Source organism: Thamnophis sirtalis, unplaced genomic scaffold (assembly GCF_051295495.1).
Source record: "Thamnophis sirtalis isolate CommonGarterSnake01/CBP01778 unplaced genomic scaffold, rThaSir2_p1.2 scaffold_6, whole genome shotgun sequence".
NCBI lineage: Eukaryota > Metazoa > Chordata > Lepidosauria > Squamata > Natricidae > Thamnophis > Thamnophis sirtalis.
In genome coordinates, this window is record NW_028261386.1 from 81,519,524 (window position 1) to 81,536,451 (window position 16,928).

A 16,928-nucleotide genomic window follows, 5' to 3' on the forward strand; every position below is an offset into this window, starting at 1 on the left:
TGCAGCACTCTGCTGGCCACTTTCACGCCTGTTTTGGGGGCAGTTTTTCGCCCAGGTTTTGGGCTGTTTTTGGCCAACAGAGTGCTTCAGGAGGCTATGGAGGGTGAAAATGAGGTGTGGGGGCATATGCAGCCTGTTTTAGGCACCAAAAGCACTGCGGGTCAGTCATTTGATATTTCCAGTCCTGCTCTCATGCCAGATTTAAGCACCCTGTGGACTGGCTCCGGTCCTCATCCTGGATTTAAGCAACCTGTGGGACGGATCCAGCTCATAGGCCTTGAGTTTGACCCCTCTGGATTAAGGTCATAATATACAGAAGTATTTAAACAAGCATGATTAATTTTCATATTTTAAAAAAATTAAACAAGATCCAGCATTTTTGTAAGAAAACCCATGTTTTGGGGCTGTAGTGAAATCTACTTTTTTTCTTTTTGCTATGTTTCATAAAAATCCCTTTAACATGAATAATCTGTGTAGCGCAATCTACTTAATTGGCCTAATTATGCTTTAATCATTATTTTAATGAGCTTTAATCACATTATTTCAAAGTACTGTGTGATTTTATAGGACGTTCAGAATCTAGGGCAATTTGAATGAAAAGCAAATTTTATCTATATTTAATTTAAAAATGTTCTCTTGACTTTTCCCACTCAAATAGTTTCCTGTTCAACTGATCTATTTCCTGCTGAATCAGAAAAAGCAATGTTTTCTTCAATACAAAATGAATGCTGCTGATGAATGTCAAGTTTATGCACATTATGAAACATCTGATCATATATATCGAGCTGATAGAAGCAAGCAAATGAATCTATAGTAAACAGACAAGCTATTGCCCAGCCAAGAAAAAGAGCTTTTCCTAACCTAATTTTCTCAATATCCATTGGATATTGCAATATCCAGTTCCATCAATTCAAAATCCAGAAGGACCCTTGACTTGGTATCAAGTTGAAGAATTTATTAGTCCAAATTCTAGAGGAAAAAACCTCCACAGGCTTTACCAAATATTGCTGATAAGTCTTAAAGATGAAGAGAAGTAATATATCTTTCAGGCAATTGAAGTTTCTCATAGGATAGTTAATTCCAAATTGCAAAAGCAAGAATACTGTTCTTACATCCTTATATTGCAGTATATTGAAATAGGATATATTTCATTATTATGGAGTTAGGCAACCTTGTACAATAGATCAATGGATGGATGGGTGTGTGTATGGCATGACCTAGGTCCTGCCTAGGCAATAAAAGAAGATAAGAACAGATCGGCAACATCTACTCTATATGTGATGTAATGGAGAATTCTTGGTAAATGAATGTCTAATTAAGCCTACTGACTACCTACATAAAAAGGACAACAATTTAGTGGGCATTCAGTATGTGTCATAAAAGTGATTACAGGTAAACCTCGACTTATGGCCACGGTTTCTGTTACTAAGTGAGACATTTGCCGCATTTCGCAATCTGTCTTGCCTCAGTTGTTAAGTGAATCACTGCAGTTCTTAAGTGAATAACATGGTTGTGAAGTGAATTTAGCTTACCGACTGATTTCTCAGTAGGTCACAAAAGGTGTTCACATGACTCCAGACACTGCAATCATCATAAATATGAGTCAGTTGCCAAGCATCTGAATTTTGATCAAGTGACTATGGGGATAATGCAATGGTCATAAGTGTGAAAAAAATAATTTCAAATGGCCACTAAATGAACTGTTGTAAATCGAGGACTACCTGTATTAGTACCAATCCCTCATTTTCAGGTTTGCTATTTCATTGTTTTCTTTAATCCATCAGTATTCACTTTTTTGTCTTTATTAAAATCAAAGCAATATGTAAACATACAAATTCAAGTTTACATTGGGAGTTAATTTTGTCTTAGGGGAAAAAGGTCTCTTGAACACAATACTTTTCAGAATGAAAATGCAGAGGATTCTCTTTTCAGAATTTTCTTTACATTATTTATAATATAAATGAGTAGCTGATTGAGCTCTGGTGGCGCACTGGTTAGAATGCAGTATTGCCTGTTAACTCTGCCCACAGCCACGAGTTCGCCCTTGATGGGCTCAAGGTTGACTCAGCTTCCCATCCTTCCAAGGTCAGTAAAATGAGGACCCAGATTATTGGGGGCAATATGCTGACATTGTAGACATCTCTAAAGCACTATGAAGCTGTATATAAGTATAAGTGCTATTTTTATTGCCTTTTTAAATTCCTTTGACTCCTTTAATGATTAGTCATGATTCTTTCCCTGCATGAGTGTGCACTATGAGTTTTGGGCTGCTATATACTATACTTTTTTCTTACTGTACACTTGCCAAATCCCTGCATAAAAATGTGATGTAAACCAGAACAATGTTCCTAAGTCATATCCATGATCAAACAACCTTGCAGGCATGGAGTCTTGCTTAGGACTTGCAACAGAAAAGGAAAGCTAAATAAAGTTTTCTTTTTCCAAATGGATTCAACGCTTATGTTAGGATGCGTAACACCTTTCAAGATTAAATATTTCAAACTGGAACCTACACATTTTAGCATGAAATGCTCTATTTTAAATAAAAGCAGCTGTTTTGTGTTCAGAATGGGGTGCTTCAAGCATTTGTGAAGTGTTTAGAGCTTGAAACCTCAAACACTTGCTGCTTCAAACAACCCACTCACTGCTCAAAACACTATTTTATCCTGGAAATTGAAGCATCTTATACACCAAATATAGAATACAGAAATATACATCCCAAAATATACATTAGCATTTCTATGGCCTGGATGTTTATCCTAACTAGGGTTATTATTTCTCTATTAGTATCATAGTAAATAGTAAATTAATGGATAAACATTCAATGGTAATCTAAAACAGTCTATAAGGTATTAAAACAGAGTTGGAAGGGATCTTGAAGGTTCTCTTATTGAACTCCCTGCACAATCTGTATACCATTTCTGACAATCCAGTCTCTTCTTGAAAACTTCCAGTGATGAAGCACCCACAACTTCTGAACAATCACTAGTTGATTATTCTCACTGTCAGGAAATTTCTTCTTATTTCTAGGTTGAATCTTTCCTTGATTAGTTTTCATCCATTGTTCCTTGTCTGGCCTTTGGGTGCTTTGGAAAATAAGTTGTCCCCTTCCTCTCTGAGGCAGCCCCTTAAATATTGGAACACTGCTATCATGTCACCCCTGGTCATTTGTTGTTTTGAATGTTTTGTTGTTTTGAATTCAGAACAGTTCTGTTCAAATGTTTTTCAATTAGCAGTTTAATTCCAGACTTCAGAATAAGCAAGCTATATTTCTTGGATGGATCAAGGGACTTGTTTTACCAAAGATGTTGTCATGAACAGTAAGAAAACTTTGAAGTATTTGCAGATATGATTTCAGTACTTACTGCTGTCAATATTGGTCCATGTTATGACCTCTGAAAGATATCAAGCAATACCCAACCAGCTACTTTCCATACAAAATCAATGTGGCAAAACCAAAGAGAAAGAACATCCCTGACACATTAAGGTCCATAGAAAGGGAAGCCTAACAAGGTTCAGTAGTTTTTCTTTTTAACTGCATCAAATATTGTGCCACAGTATTTTTTCAAGGGATTTCCTTTTAATAGTATAGTTAGGCTCAATAGCCAAACGTAATCTTCTTCTATATATTTATGACATCTAGTCTCAACGTGATATAAGAATAACATGTTCATTTGATAAACATCAAATTCAAAGTTGGCAATAAATGTTTCAACATTTTCAGAATTTCAGAATGATTAGGAAATGATGCCTGGAGATTTTTGCAATCTTTTTTGAACTGGGAGAAGGAAGCGTAACCTAGGCTTATTTCCAAACCAGATAAGGCTTTACTTTCATGTAAATGAGAGTTGAATATAATACGCACCTCAAATGTGGAAGACTGAGTACATAAGAGTACAATCCTACAGTAAGATCTAGAGATGTCCCCAGAGTCATTTGTACTTAGGAAAAAAAATAAGTCTGTGGGTGTCCATGGTGGTATGTTTATGTGTGTGAGTGTGTCTGTGTATGTTTTATAAAGTCAAGATACTGACTACACTCATGGGATCTAAGCCTTTCCCTATTTCCCATGGATTAAACTAGACACACAAGAACGAGGCCAACACAGAAGAGAGATTACTGAGTTGGTGGATCAAAAGATAATCAACACATTATCACACATAAAACATTATTTTTAGTCAAATGACAATCTACACTTCCCACAAAATATAGAAAGGATACCACAAGGTGTTCCTTTCATCCATATGCCATTTGCAAAAAAAACCTCAAGCTCAGAAATGATGTTTTAATGCCATACTTTTTCATCCCTCAAAATTATGTTGCCTGGAAGAAATATAACTAGCTTTGAATGAAGCTGTTAAGTCAGATTTATTTCATAACCACCATTCTCATGTTCAGTTCTATGCCATGTATGATTGCCAACACTGCAATGGGAAATACTTCTAATTCCAATCATGTGGCTTTTTATAACTTTTTATATCAGCTGTCTATCCAGATACACAAGAGATAGCTGGAAACTTAAAGTCATTTCTAAAATAAAACAAATGTGGATTGTAGTGCTTTGTTTTGACTTCACCACATCAAAAGGTTTTTCCATGTAATGTTTTATGCTACAACTAGTTAAAAAAGAAATTTCCTTCTGACAATTTTATTTCTGAATTCTTTTCAGATTCCCTTCTTCTACATGAAGAAGATGCCAAAATTCTAGATTTTTTTTAGTGCAACTTTTGAAACACAGCACTTCACAGTTACTATTTAATATCTGGACCTTCCCCGAACTAATAATAACAATGTAATAATTTGCTTAGCAGGTGAGATATGAACCAGGCTGGATTCGATACTTAATAATTATCTCAAGGTAGTATTATTTTTTTTAGGAAGTAGGATTGTCATGCCTGAACTTTTTTCTTCACAACATAATTCTTCTTCTGCTCTTTTATGAGAACTGGGGCTCAGTTAAAATAATTTATTCCTAGAGATTTCAGAGTTGAGTGTATTTCATAACTAATAAATCTGATAGCCCAAATATGTCATTTAATCACAAAGTAGGATGTGACTACTTAAGGTAGTTATTGGAGAAAGCACTCTCTTTTAACATCATCTCAATGGAACACTTTCTCTAAAGAAAATTAAAAAAAAAACATTAGTCAAATTTAAGCTCTGCATATGCATGCAATAAGTGGTGGGATTCAAATAATTCAAATAATTCAATAATGCCCTAATGATTTCTTCCAACAACCAGTTAACCTAACTGCTCAGAAAGTTAACAACCGGTTCTTCCGAAGTGGTGCAAACTAGCTGAATCCCACAACTGCATGCAATGTACACACACCAGGGTCCCGATTACTGGTGTTTTGAAAACTTTCATGAAATGATTTCTTACTCTGTTTAATTTTTTTTACATTTCTAGTTAATACATTGTTTTATAGAGTTTTAAGATTTGTAGGGCATCCTGACTGAAGTAAAGGGTGAAAGTTTAGAAATTACATTGTTTTCATATCATTACTTCTATAGCCAATTTTCATATATATTCTTCTATACTTCAAAAGACTTTATCACCATTTTCATTACATACTGGTAGCTAACTTGAGGTTAAAACTATTCATATTTATGGTGGGGAAATCTCCACAGTTCAATGGGATAAATCCTTAATATCTGAATTCTTAATATCCAGAACAAATGAACTATTTGTTAATATAAGAAATATATACAGACTTTTAATTTCTGCTAATAGTTAATTATGATAACATCTCCAGAAACAAATCCATGGGAAGAATGGAGAATACTTCTGCTGAGCTATGATAATTCCCCATGCATAGGCATTAGTTTAGTGGTGATTACAGTATCATCTATGCATATATTATTCATATAGTATATTAAAAAGCCTTAACCCTACTGCAAAAACTGTGAATTTGGGTATAAGAAAGTTATGGGGAAGGAGGAGAAAAAAAGAAGAGGGAGGAAAAGGTTCTGTGTTGGTCAGAGAAAAAAGTAAAAATAAAATGTGTGCCTTTTACATTGTGACAAGTTATTTGATGCTCCACAAATTGTGCAATCTAAACTGTAGTGGACTCTGCAAACAATATTGTGTGTTTGAAATGTTGGCTCAGCAATGCTGTTTCAAGGCCCAAGTAGTGGAACTGGGAACAGGCCTACTATAGTAATATTCATTTTGCTAATTAAATATTAATTATCAGTGTTGATCAATGTTATGTAAGCATAATGATACAAGGATTTTAATAACAAATGGTCAAAATAGTAATAGCTCTAGCAATAGTACTTAGACTTATATACCGCTTCACAGTGCTTTACAGCCCTTTCTAAGCAGTTTATCAAGTCAGCATATTGCCCCCAACAATGTGGGTCCTCATTTTACTGATGTCAGAAGGGTGGAAGGATGAGTCAAACTTCAGCTGGTCAGGATTGAATTTATGGATGTGGGCAGAGTTAACCTGCAATACTGCATTCTAACCACTGTGCTACCATGACTCTTTATAATGAATGTTGCTGTCTAAGGCCCAAATACTTTTTTTTCATCCATACATTTGAGAGTAGAAGGTACTCCAGTTTCTTATAGAAAATATAACAAATGGCAGAAAAATAAACTTTTAATTTCAACAGCCATTGTGGCTGAAGCCACACATGATATGCTCAGCCACTTCTCCTATCTTAGTTATGACTAAGTTGTCTCTAGAAAGCATTCCATAAAAAGCAGCTATTCAAGGAGACCAAATAAAGGTTTTTCTAGTTCATCTTCACTTTGCTGAATATTCCCAACTTGAAAGTGCAGTGAAAGAAGAATAAAGGGACATCTAGAGATAAATCACCATGTTAAAATATGAGTAGGAATAATACAACTGATCAACAAGTTAGTACATGGGAGGACAAAACAGACATAAAATGATGATTCCAGAACACTCCTGTTGGATTCCATATCCATGCAGTACAAATAAAATCTTCATGGCCCCATAGACTAGGGCAAAATATTCCTCAACCTTAGGAACTGGTTGGGTTAGGAACAGGATGTTTGGCTGGGGAATTTTGGAGTTGAAGTCTACATATATTAGAGTTGTCAAGGTTGAAAAACACTGGATCAGGAATTGGCTGTCTAATTTAGATTTAGATAATTTAACCCTGATTGTTTTTGAACAATTAGGAGACATTTGCTATTCTACTGCAAATCACTTAAGAGTTCTACCAATAAATCCTGCTCAATTATATGCCCATGACTAGTCTGATAACCTGGACAATGAGACATTGCAAAGCTTCCTCTCAACTAGAAGGCCACTGAACTGTGTGTACCTTCAGATCCAATAACTAGGTGGTCAGTGGAAAGTTACAGAAAAGCAGTTGTGAGCTGAGGTTTCTAGCACATCTGTTTCCATCTCCTGTGTTTTATTTATGAAGCATCCAAAGGTGGGAAGCAACGCTCAAGCTTTATGAAAACAGCCAGCTATACTGTCCTAATGTCATCAATGTTAATAGGAAGGTGAGCGGGAAGATTCAAACTAGATTAAAAAGTGAACCCAATCATCATCTGCACCAAGTAGAAATAGTTGGATACACATCATGTTTTTTCCCCCCATTTTGCAGCTAAGAAAAGAAAAACCTTGTAAAAGACAGAACATTCTTCTTTGGCTGCCACCATGAGCTAATTTCACAGAACTGTGGGCGGCGAAAATGAAGGTAATGAAGTTTTAAAACAGCCTTCCTCTGCTATCTTTATGATCTCTGCATACTGGAAAAAGTGAATTCATACCAGACTAGGAGAACAGAAAAGTGTCAGTAGAAATAGTAGCTTATCAGTGTTACCAGTGTACATATTTCAGGCAAATGTGATATTTAAAAAATCATAGTCTTACAACTATAACCTTTTATAGAAGCATCTTCATAAGAGACTCCTGGTAACAAGTATCAATAGTAACATTGTCTTTTGTTCTCTGTAATAGGCTTTCAGTTACTATAAGAAATTTAGAATTAATCATAGGAAAACAGTTTTTTTCTGCCCAGATCCTATGCAACTCTTTATCTTTATATAAAGATTCACTTTATGAATCAAGAATGCAAGGCTAAAATCTCTGCTGTTTTATTATTTCAACATCCAAAGATACAAATTAATATTTCAGCTTTATTATAGTAACATCTAGTTGTAATATCTAGTACACTACTCAATTTGCATTAGATTAAAGTTAAAAGACAAAGCGCAACCTCGAAACCTGGGAATAATTCATTTCAATCTTCAAGAAAGACTGTGGATATACAATCATTTTGGCAAGGCTATAATCAAACAAAATAGAATTTGTTTTCAAATAAATATGATTTATACACACACACACACACACACACACACACACACACACACACAGAGAGAGAGAGAGAGAGAGAGAGAGAGAGAGAGAGAGAGAGAGAGAGAGAGAGAGAGAGAGAGAGAGAGAGAGAGAGAGAGAGATTTCCATAGTATATAAACTTACATTTCAGGGAAATTTATTTATGAATAAATCATTTCCAGGATGTGTTATATTAACATTACCAAAAATAAAATAAATTGAAAGAAATCTGCAAAAAACAAAGCCATCATAGAAGGAAAATACACAAAAGAAATTTCCTGACCACAAACATAATAAATAATACTTTATCAGGACTGAACAATTTCCTTAAAGGCTAATGAAAATTTAGCTTTAAAAAAAACAGCACCAAATATATAAGAGACAGATAGATAAAATAGTAGTCATGTCCTCCCTCTTTTGGGGAATAAATCTGATGGCCGCTTGGGTTTATTTCTAAAGAAACCTGTGCAGAATTGCACTGCGTAATTATTAAAATAATATCACTGACCAATTCACAGGTGCTACAAGCACTGCATAGCCATTAAAAGCATCCAGATTAACAAATTAGAACAGTAATTTAACTTAATATCAGAGTCTTTAAATTTACCAAGAATATTTAATTTTAAAAAGTGAATGGATACAAGATTGCAAAATCTTTTGGATCTGAAGAATGTCATAGCAACAAAACACACCACACTCCCTATTGCTCCTCAGGTAAATATAAAGAGAAAGCCAAGACCTTTCAAAATACACTTATATTCTCATATTTATTAAAATTTTCCCATTATCTGAATTAGAAAATCACACCACAATGGAATACTATGTCCCACCACAAATGATAAGATCACATCCTAGAATATTAAGTATTTTCCTTTCCCTTTCCCAGTAAAAATGTATTGAGGAAAGAGAATTCAGATCCTCGGGTCCAAGTAGTTGTTTGGCCAAAATTAGAACAGCAAACATCTGGGTAACATCAGAGTCAGGTGTTCCTCCTAAATTCCCTGGCTTGTTGAAAACAAAGATATATGCCCATGTCAATATGTTGGCGGTCAAAGTCCTTAAAATGGCCTGTACAGTTTTCTCTTCCAATGAAGAGAAGCAGCCAGCAATTCAGGCGATTCATTCCCCGTTGGCGTTAACATCTGCTATAAATATACTGCCTCCTATACATGGAGGGAGAATGGTATCCTTAGGCTCAAACAAAGAAGTATCTAGACTTTGCCTTGCCTTTGAGTTCCTTTAAATTGCCCAAAGCAGTCAATGATAGGGAGCCGTTCTGTATGCTACCTGTCTGGGGACACCTATCATCTTCTGCTACTAGTTTTAAACAAAGTTTTTCAGGAAAATCTTCACTTTTTTTGAGAATTTGGTTTAATGAAATTGCAGGCATTGGGCATTCCTCAAATGTAGTGTTAATCAAGTGCTGGTGGTTTTTTTAAGGCAGCCAAGAAGACCATTGCCGAGAAAGAACATGGTCATGGAGTGCTTTTTCTCCACCCTACATAGTCACCATAATAGATATCAAGATATGGCCAATTCCTCAAAAGCCATGTGTGGTCTCACTACACATGATATATTTCTCATTCAGGTGAGAAACGCTTTCAGATCCTTTCTTCCTGATTTCCATCTTTCATCTTGTAGTTAAAGTAAGATTTTCTCATTATCCCTACAAAATGAGTGCATCTGTTGGATCTGTTATTGATTTCTTTTCGAGTAATGAAACATCTTCAAGCAAACAACCAAGTTCAGAGAACACCAAGGACTCCAGTTTCTACTCCCTTTCTTTTTTCTGTTACTCTCATGTCACCTGTTTGGTTTCATTTCTGACCAGTATCTAGGAAGAGTGTAATTTTTAATACTAGCTAAATGTTTAAAATTAGTGAAGGCAGGATTTAACCCAGAGATCAAGGATTTTTTTTAAAAAAAAAACGTTCTGCGGTATAAATAGGACACAAAATCAACCACATACCAATTATGATTTGTGAAGCAGCAATCACAAACTTTCTAAAATGTCTGGGAATGGAAAGTGAAAAGCAGAATAACCAAACTGTTAACATTTAACACAGGTTCACTTCCACCTATGCAAATTAAGCCCATATTTTATTGAAGAACATTAAACAAAATAACAAATGGAGAAGAGATCCGAGTGGGATATTCTTTTCAGTAACACAGACATGTTTTTATGCATTTATGTTAAGTTTTGCTGCCTATTCTGTGTGTGGACGTGCGGAGTTATGCACACACATGCAGGTCTTTTCTCCAAATTCTCATTCAGGAATCAACAGAGGCTCTCTTTGCTTCTCCTTTTTTAATGGATAGTAAGTAGGAAGACAAATAGCTAGTAATAAAACTTAAAATATTTACTCTACATGCAGAGTTGAGTGGGTCTTGACCCAGATTAGGAACTACACATACTTGCTTTTGAATAACTAGAAAGTAAAAGAGCAACTTCCCACTGCAAATATAGCATGATAGGTAGCTTGATCCTAAATCCATTATGCATAGTGCATATATCTGTAATTTTTTATTTTAATTTTGCATTAGCTAATTATAAACCCAAGAAAGTGAAACAATGCCTACTATGTTTTGTTTTTATTATCTTGACACCATTGCAGCAGCCACCTACTTCAAAGCCCTCCAGAGCCTCTTTATAGCTGCAGGCCTACTAGAGTAGTGATCTGGCACTCCCCCTTATTTTCCTAAAAGCTTGTGTGTGAGTCTGTTTAAAATTAGGTCTTAACTCTTCAATGAGAATAGGAGGAATTGTAGAGAAAATACATTTGGAAAACACTGTTTTAAATCACAAACTTTCTCTGTGTGTGCAGAAAGAAAGAGCCTTACATTCCAAAGCTTTAAGTATACTTTCCAAAGGCCGTTTTATGTTCTCATTATGTCATTTATGACTGTTTGGGAAGGTGAATCATCAGGTATCCTGAACATTTTGTATAAAAGTCAATCAGTGCAATATAAAGGCAGACAAGGAACAAAATATTTCCGACCGTGGAGTGCAAATTCAGCTACATAAATTCAGAGCAGGAACAGCCTGGACTGAAAGGAGCCAAAACCTGAAGTTTGCATTGTTCATTTTAATTTCTTCGGCGTCTCCACTTTGAGGAGTTTTTGTTTTGCTTCAGTTTATTGTTTTTGTAACTCATTATTGGGGCTTCTGTTCTGGTTTTTCCCCAGGCTAAAGATTTTCTGTTGGAAATCTCACTTGTTTTTCATAAGCACTTCATTTCTAGCATACACAGCAAGAATAGTTACTTAATAGTCATAACAAAGATTTTAATTTTCAAGACACTAACACAATGTCTAATTATTCAGCAGTGACTCAACCATCCTGAAGGCATATCCATTCTAACATTGAATTTCCTTCTTCCTTGCCTTAATTCTCTTTTTCATATACTGTATTTTTTTAAAAAGAAAAAAAATAAAGGAAGGAAGGAAAGAGGGAGGGAGGGAGGAAAGGAAGGAAGGAATGACAGGATTTACCTGTAGAACGCTGTTGGGGCAGCTTCTCTCATGGCAAAGCTGGTTGCTTCATTCTCAAGGTAATAAGGTACCTGTTGGCTGTGGTGATGAATAAAAGGCGAAAGTTGTGGAGCCGACTGTAAAAAGACAACAGGGCTTGGGGGAACATTGTTCAGGGAATGAAATCCTCCCAGGCTGCTGGTGCCAAATGATTCGCTTGCAGGGGCATAACTGAGGCTGGTTGAGCTGTACACTGGAGCGGCAGTGGAAAAATCGTAGGCAGCACCGTCTGGGTAGTTAAACCCCCCAGGCTTGCTGCTGTCCACGTACATTTCGCTGATCGGTCGTTCCAAAGGAATCTTTAGCTGTGGTCTGCTGAGAGGCTCCAATTCATTGCCTTGTATTTGGTGCAATAAGGCAACCCCAGAGCTTTTTGTGTGAAGGGTCATGGTCATTGTCACTGGCAGTGAACACGTCGTCGCATTATCTAGGTTCCGTGCTTGAAGAGGAATCAGCAGCCGGCTGTCCACCTGGAAAGGGAGCAGAAATCTAGTGGAAACATTTGGCAAAAGTGTACTCCTCAGCCACGTTATGCAACCATGCATGTATCCAGCTAATCCCAGCCCAGAAGAAAACACAAGCAAGGTGAGTATAAGCACCAGGAGCTCTTTGGCTCTCTCTTTCTGCCTCGGAGTCTAACTTTTCATCTGAGCTAATATGCTTTACACAGGTGCTGGCATTGAGCCAGGTATTTGCCTTCCCTGACATTGGTTTAAACATCACTCTGAACACAATTGCTTTTGGATCTCTACCAAATAATTGTCCCACTATTCTAGTCGTTTAATTTTTCACTATATGTGGTTCCAGTAGTCAAAAACAGACACGGGGGAAGAGTCTAGAGAGGCACCAATTCAAAGCTCTGTCCATTTTACACTGTATTTAGTAATAAACTGGCTCCAATTTATCTCCGCTTATCTAGACTCCTTGTTTTGTTCATTTTCATGTTTGCTAGAAATATGTAATGTGTACAGTGCAGTGACCCTGAGTAGGACTACAGTGTAACAGAGATACAGTATGGCCAAGTGTGTTTGTGTGGCTGCACTTGCTCCTGGGTGCAGCCAGCCACAAACCATCAAATTCCAGCAAACAGAAATGAAAGGGTGGACTATATCTATGTAGGAGAAAAGGCACACAAACATATTTGCTTGCTGCAGTTATCCTGATTTCTGTTATTTAGCGACAGCCCAGTGCTTTTTTAAAAAAAAAAAAGGGAAAGGGAAAGGAAAAAGAAAGATAAGTTAAACTTGCTGTTGTCTCATACTTATTAGCACAAGTCTTTGATGTGAATTTAAAAAGAAGCAAAATATATAGAAATGAAAACTAAATGTCCACTGGTCACATAATTGCACATTAGCTATAAAAAGAAGATAAATCCAGCACACCCAAAAAATACTCATTTGGACTTTTTGAGTTTATCTATTGCATATTTAGTTTGGAGGTTAAAAAATATCATTTTGGAAATATCAATGTAAATAGATTTTGGCACATTCAAATAAAAAGTAATTAAAAGAGAATTAGAATATTTATTTTGCTACATAATATACTTAAGTCTATGAAATAATTTATTTATCCAGCCTATTGTTGCCAATGGATAACTATGTACTTCTACATCATTCATAAATGTCTATAGTAATATAACAGCTGATATAATTTCCTTTTTCCCTAATACTAAAATATTCAAATTTTAATTAGCCAATTTGAATTAATCAGATTAGGTTATTTCCAAAAAGATTTTTTTACTATGTACTCTAAGGTCTCTTGCTTAGTTAGACATATACATGCACAGGATGGAACTAATAATCAGTTCTGATAATAAATCATTTTAAAACAATGTTATGAAATATGACAAAAATGTCTCTGTTAAGTATGCAACATAGATTTGCCAATTCTGCGGGACACAGGTTAACAATATCTGAAGTCCACCGAAGTCCTATATTTTCTCAAAATATAGTAAAGCAATCCCAACATGGCATTGGTCATAACTATAATTTCTCATACAACTGCTAATTATCACAACGGAAAATTATTTCAAGTATTTTGCTAAATCTGAAGTCTACATCTATTTGTGTAGTTTCTACTGGTCTCGTCTAGTTTAAATTTTGATGAAGGAAGGAAGGAAGGAAGGAAGGAAGGAAGGAAGGAAGGAAGGAAGGAAGGAAGGAAGGAAGGAAGGAAGGAAAAGAGAAAGAAAGAGAAAGAAAGAGAAAGAAGTCACATACCTGACTATAAACAGGCAGATCCTAGAGAAATTCTACCAATCTGAATACAGTGCAAGCATGCTTCTGGAAACAAGTGAACTGATCAGTGTGTAAGTCTGAGTATTCAAGTATTGACAATTTTCATGAGACAGCAATAAAACTCTCTGCTCACGCATCTTCTGAAATTTGAAACGGAATAGCATTGCTACATAAAAGCTCTAAGTTAAAGGCTAGCTAATGCCTGCAGAAAGTTTATTTGTTCAGCCAATCATGTAATGTAGCACTATTATACTCTGCTATAGGAAACTAGTTAAAGAAACAGATGTTTCAGCTGGCAATTATTTTTGAAGATTGAATCAATCCTGCAGCAGAAAACAGGTCACAGATTACCACAAATGCAATTTCATAACCTCTTAACTGTTTAAAAAGACCTGTATGATGAATGGGTGGTTTTTAAAAATGCAGTTTTAGCAAGGTACAAGAGAAAAGACTCGCTTTGAAGTCAAGAGCAAACAGGGGGCATTAAGGTGTCCACAGAAGAGGAGGTCCAGATAACTGGAGCGATTATATAGTAGTTGCAGCTGTGAAAGAGTGGGAAATTCTGGCTCCATGATTAGCATCTGATCATGTACCATCCCTAATATAACAACACAGTAACTATGCCAGTTTTGCTGAAATTGTTGTTCTGTGTCGCACAGTTGGAATGCATGTAGGCTGAAATACATTCATTGAGAGCACAGGGGAAATGGAAGATGCTACTGAAAGCAAGGGAGCAAGGTAGGAAATGGAATGACAAGCCGAGAAATGGAGAAAAAAAATTAGTACCTCTGATTCAAGGCATCCCCAATGCCTTTAGGCCTACCTTCTTGCTCGTATCTCCCCCATGGAGAGACTAAAAGCCTTCTCTAGCCATATGGTTGTCCATTCCAGTGAGGACTCAAGAACGTTCAGAATTTTAATCACTGGAGTTTCCATGGATGGGGAGACTGAATATTGCAGTGCACAATTACTATACAGGTAATTCTCAACTTATAACCATTTGTTTAGTGACTGTTTGAATTTACAACTGCACTGTAAAAAACTGACTTATAACTGGTTTTTGACACTTACAACCATTTTGGCATCGCCATGGCCACATGATCATAATTCAGATACTTGGCAACTGACATGTATTTATGACGGTTGCAGTGTCCCAGGGTTATGTGATCATCTTTTGTGACCTTCTGATGAGCAAAATCAATGGGCAAGCCAGATTCACTTAATAACCATGTTACTAACTTAACAACTGTAGTGTTTCATTGAACAACTGCAGCAAGAAAGGCCATAACATGAGGAAAAACTCACTTAACAACTGTCTTGCCTTAGCAGTTGAAATTTTGGGCTCCATTGTGGCCATAAATCGAGGACAACCTATTTACAGGGGAGAGAGAAAAACAGAAAAGGGCTAGTACTCTATTTAAACAGGTCCAAAAATCAGGAACTTAATTATGTGGAACTGAGGGCTTCATAACTTCATAGGACTTATGATAGAAGGAATCCATAGGTGTTCTTGAGTTTACAATCTCCTGTGTTTGAGTAAATATGTGACAGAATAATAGCTAACATGTGAAATAATGGTTTGTGCAGACAGGCACATGAGGTGCCTTGTTTCATTGGCACTTGGTTTTAATCAATTGCTATTTCAGTTAATGTGCTTTGTAATTGTTTTGGGTGCTCTTGCCTTTTTGAGTTTTGTGCATATTAAAGTTTACATATTTGTAAACAAACAAATGTGTCACATACATGCTTTTGTTTTGGGTATGGCCTGGATTAATCATGGTGGGAGTTATCTACTGGGCTGAAAAATTAAGCTTACAGGGTAGAGGCAGTCCTCACTTACTGATAGCAATAGAGACTAGGAACTCTTTTGCTAAACAAAACCAATGTCATGTGACCACATCAACTTCTGATGACTGTTCCAGCTGTGGCCTTGAAGCAAATCAGCCACACTTATTAGGTGCAAGGTCATGTGACTGTGACTGGCTTCCCCATTGACTTTGCTTCTTGGAATCCAGCTGTGAAAGTCTCAGAGGCTAATCATATGAATGTGGGATGCTGCAAATGTCATAAATGTGCCCCAGTTGCCCAGCAGTCAAATCACAATCATGTGACCATGGGGACACTGATGGCCACAACTTTGAGGACCTTTCATATGTCTAGTTCTTCAGCATCACAATAGTTGTGAATAGATGTTGAATAAGGGGTGGCTAAGTGAGGACTACATGTAGCTTATAGGATATTTGAGTGGGTTTGCATTCGTTTTTCCCACAATCATTCTTTGTATGATTGGAGCTGAATCATTTGTTTCAAAGGTTAACGCCACCCAATGCCTACAAGTATTGATAAAATGGATTCAAATGGATTTAAATATGGCCATAATTTTTAGAACTATTCATTCAGACATCTACTGCCAGCAAGCTTTTATAAGTAGGTATTTATGCTTATTGCCTACAAAGCAGTGCAAAAACTCAAGAAGAACAAACTGTTGAATAAATACATAATGGGGGAATAATAACCCACCAAGTATTTAAAATAAACCAAATAGCTAATGAGCTCAGTTCAAGTGTAAGTAGCTACACTTCTTGAGATAAAGCAGAAAAACAAATGATTCATGACAGAAAATCAAAACTGTCTAAATATATACCTCTCTTGATACATGCAATAATCTACTGAGCCAAAGAGAGTTTCTGTATGCACTTATTCCTTTGCTACCAATGGTGTATTTATTAATAGCATTTGAGATATAAAATATGAAGTAGTGGGACAGCTGAGAAAAATAACCTGGTTGAGGCAGAATGGCTGCCAAAAAGGTTTACTGAGCAACTTGTTCTTC

At 36.1% G+C, this 16,928-nt stretch overlaps 1 protein-coding gene across 3 annotated transcripts in view; it reads right to left on the bottom strand.

Annotated features, from left to right (window-relative positions):
* ESR1 (estrogen receptor 1) overlaps positions 1-16,928 on the bottom strand; it is a 250,814-nt gene that overhangs the window by 135,606 nt on the left and 98,280 nt on the right. Inside the window, exon 4 of one of the 3 annotated variants that reach the window (XM_087718286.1) lies at positions 11,820-12,328. In XM_087718286.1, the coding sequence (XP_087574412.1) occupies positions 11,820-12,253 (434 nt within the window). In that variant the 5' untranslated portion in view covers positions 12,254-12,328. Of the gene's footprint in view, positions 1-11,819; positions 13,036-16,928 lie in introns of those variants that run through there. The other 2 variants (XM_087718285.1, XM_087718284.1) reach the window with 2 other exon arrangements.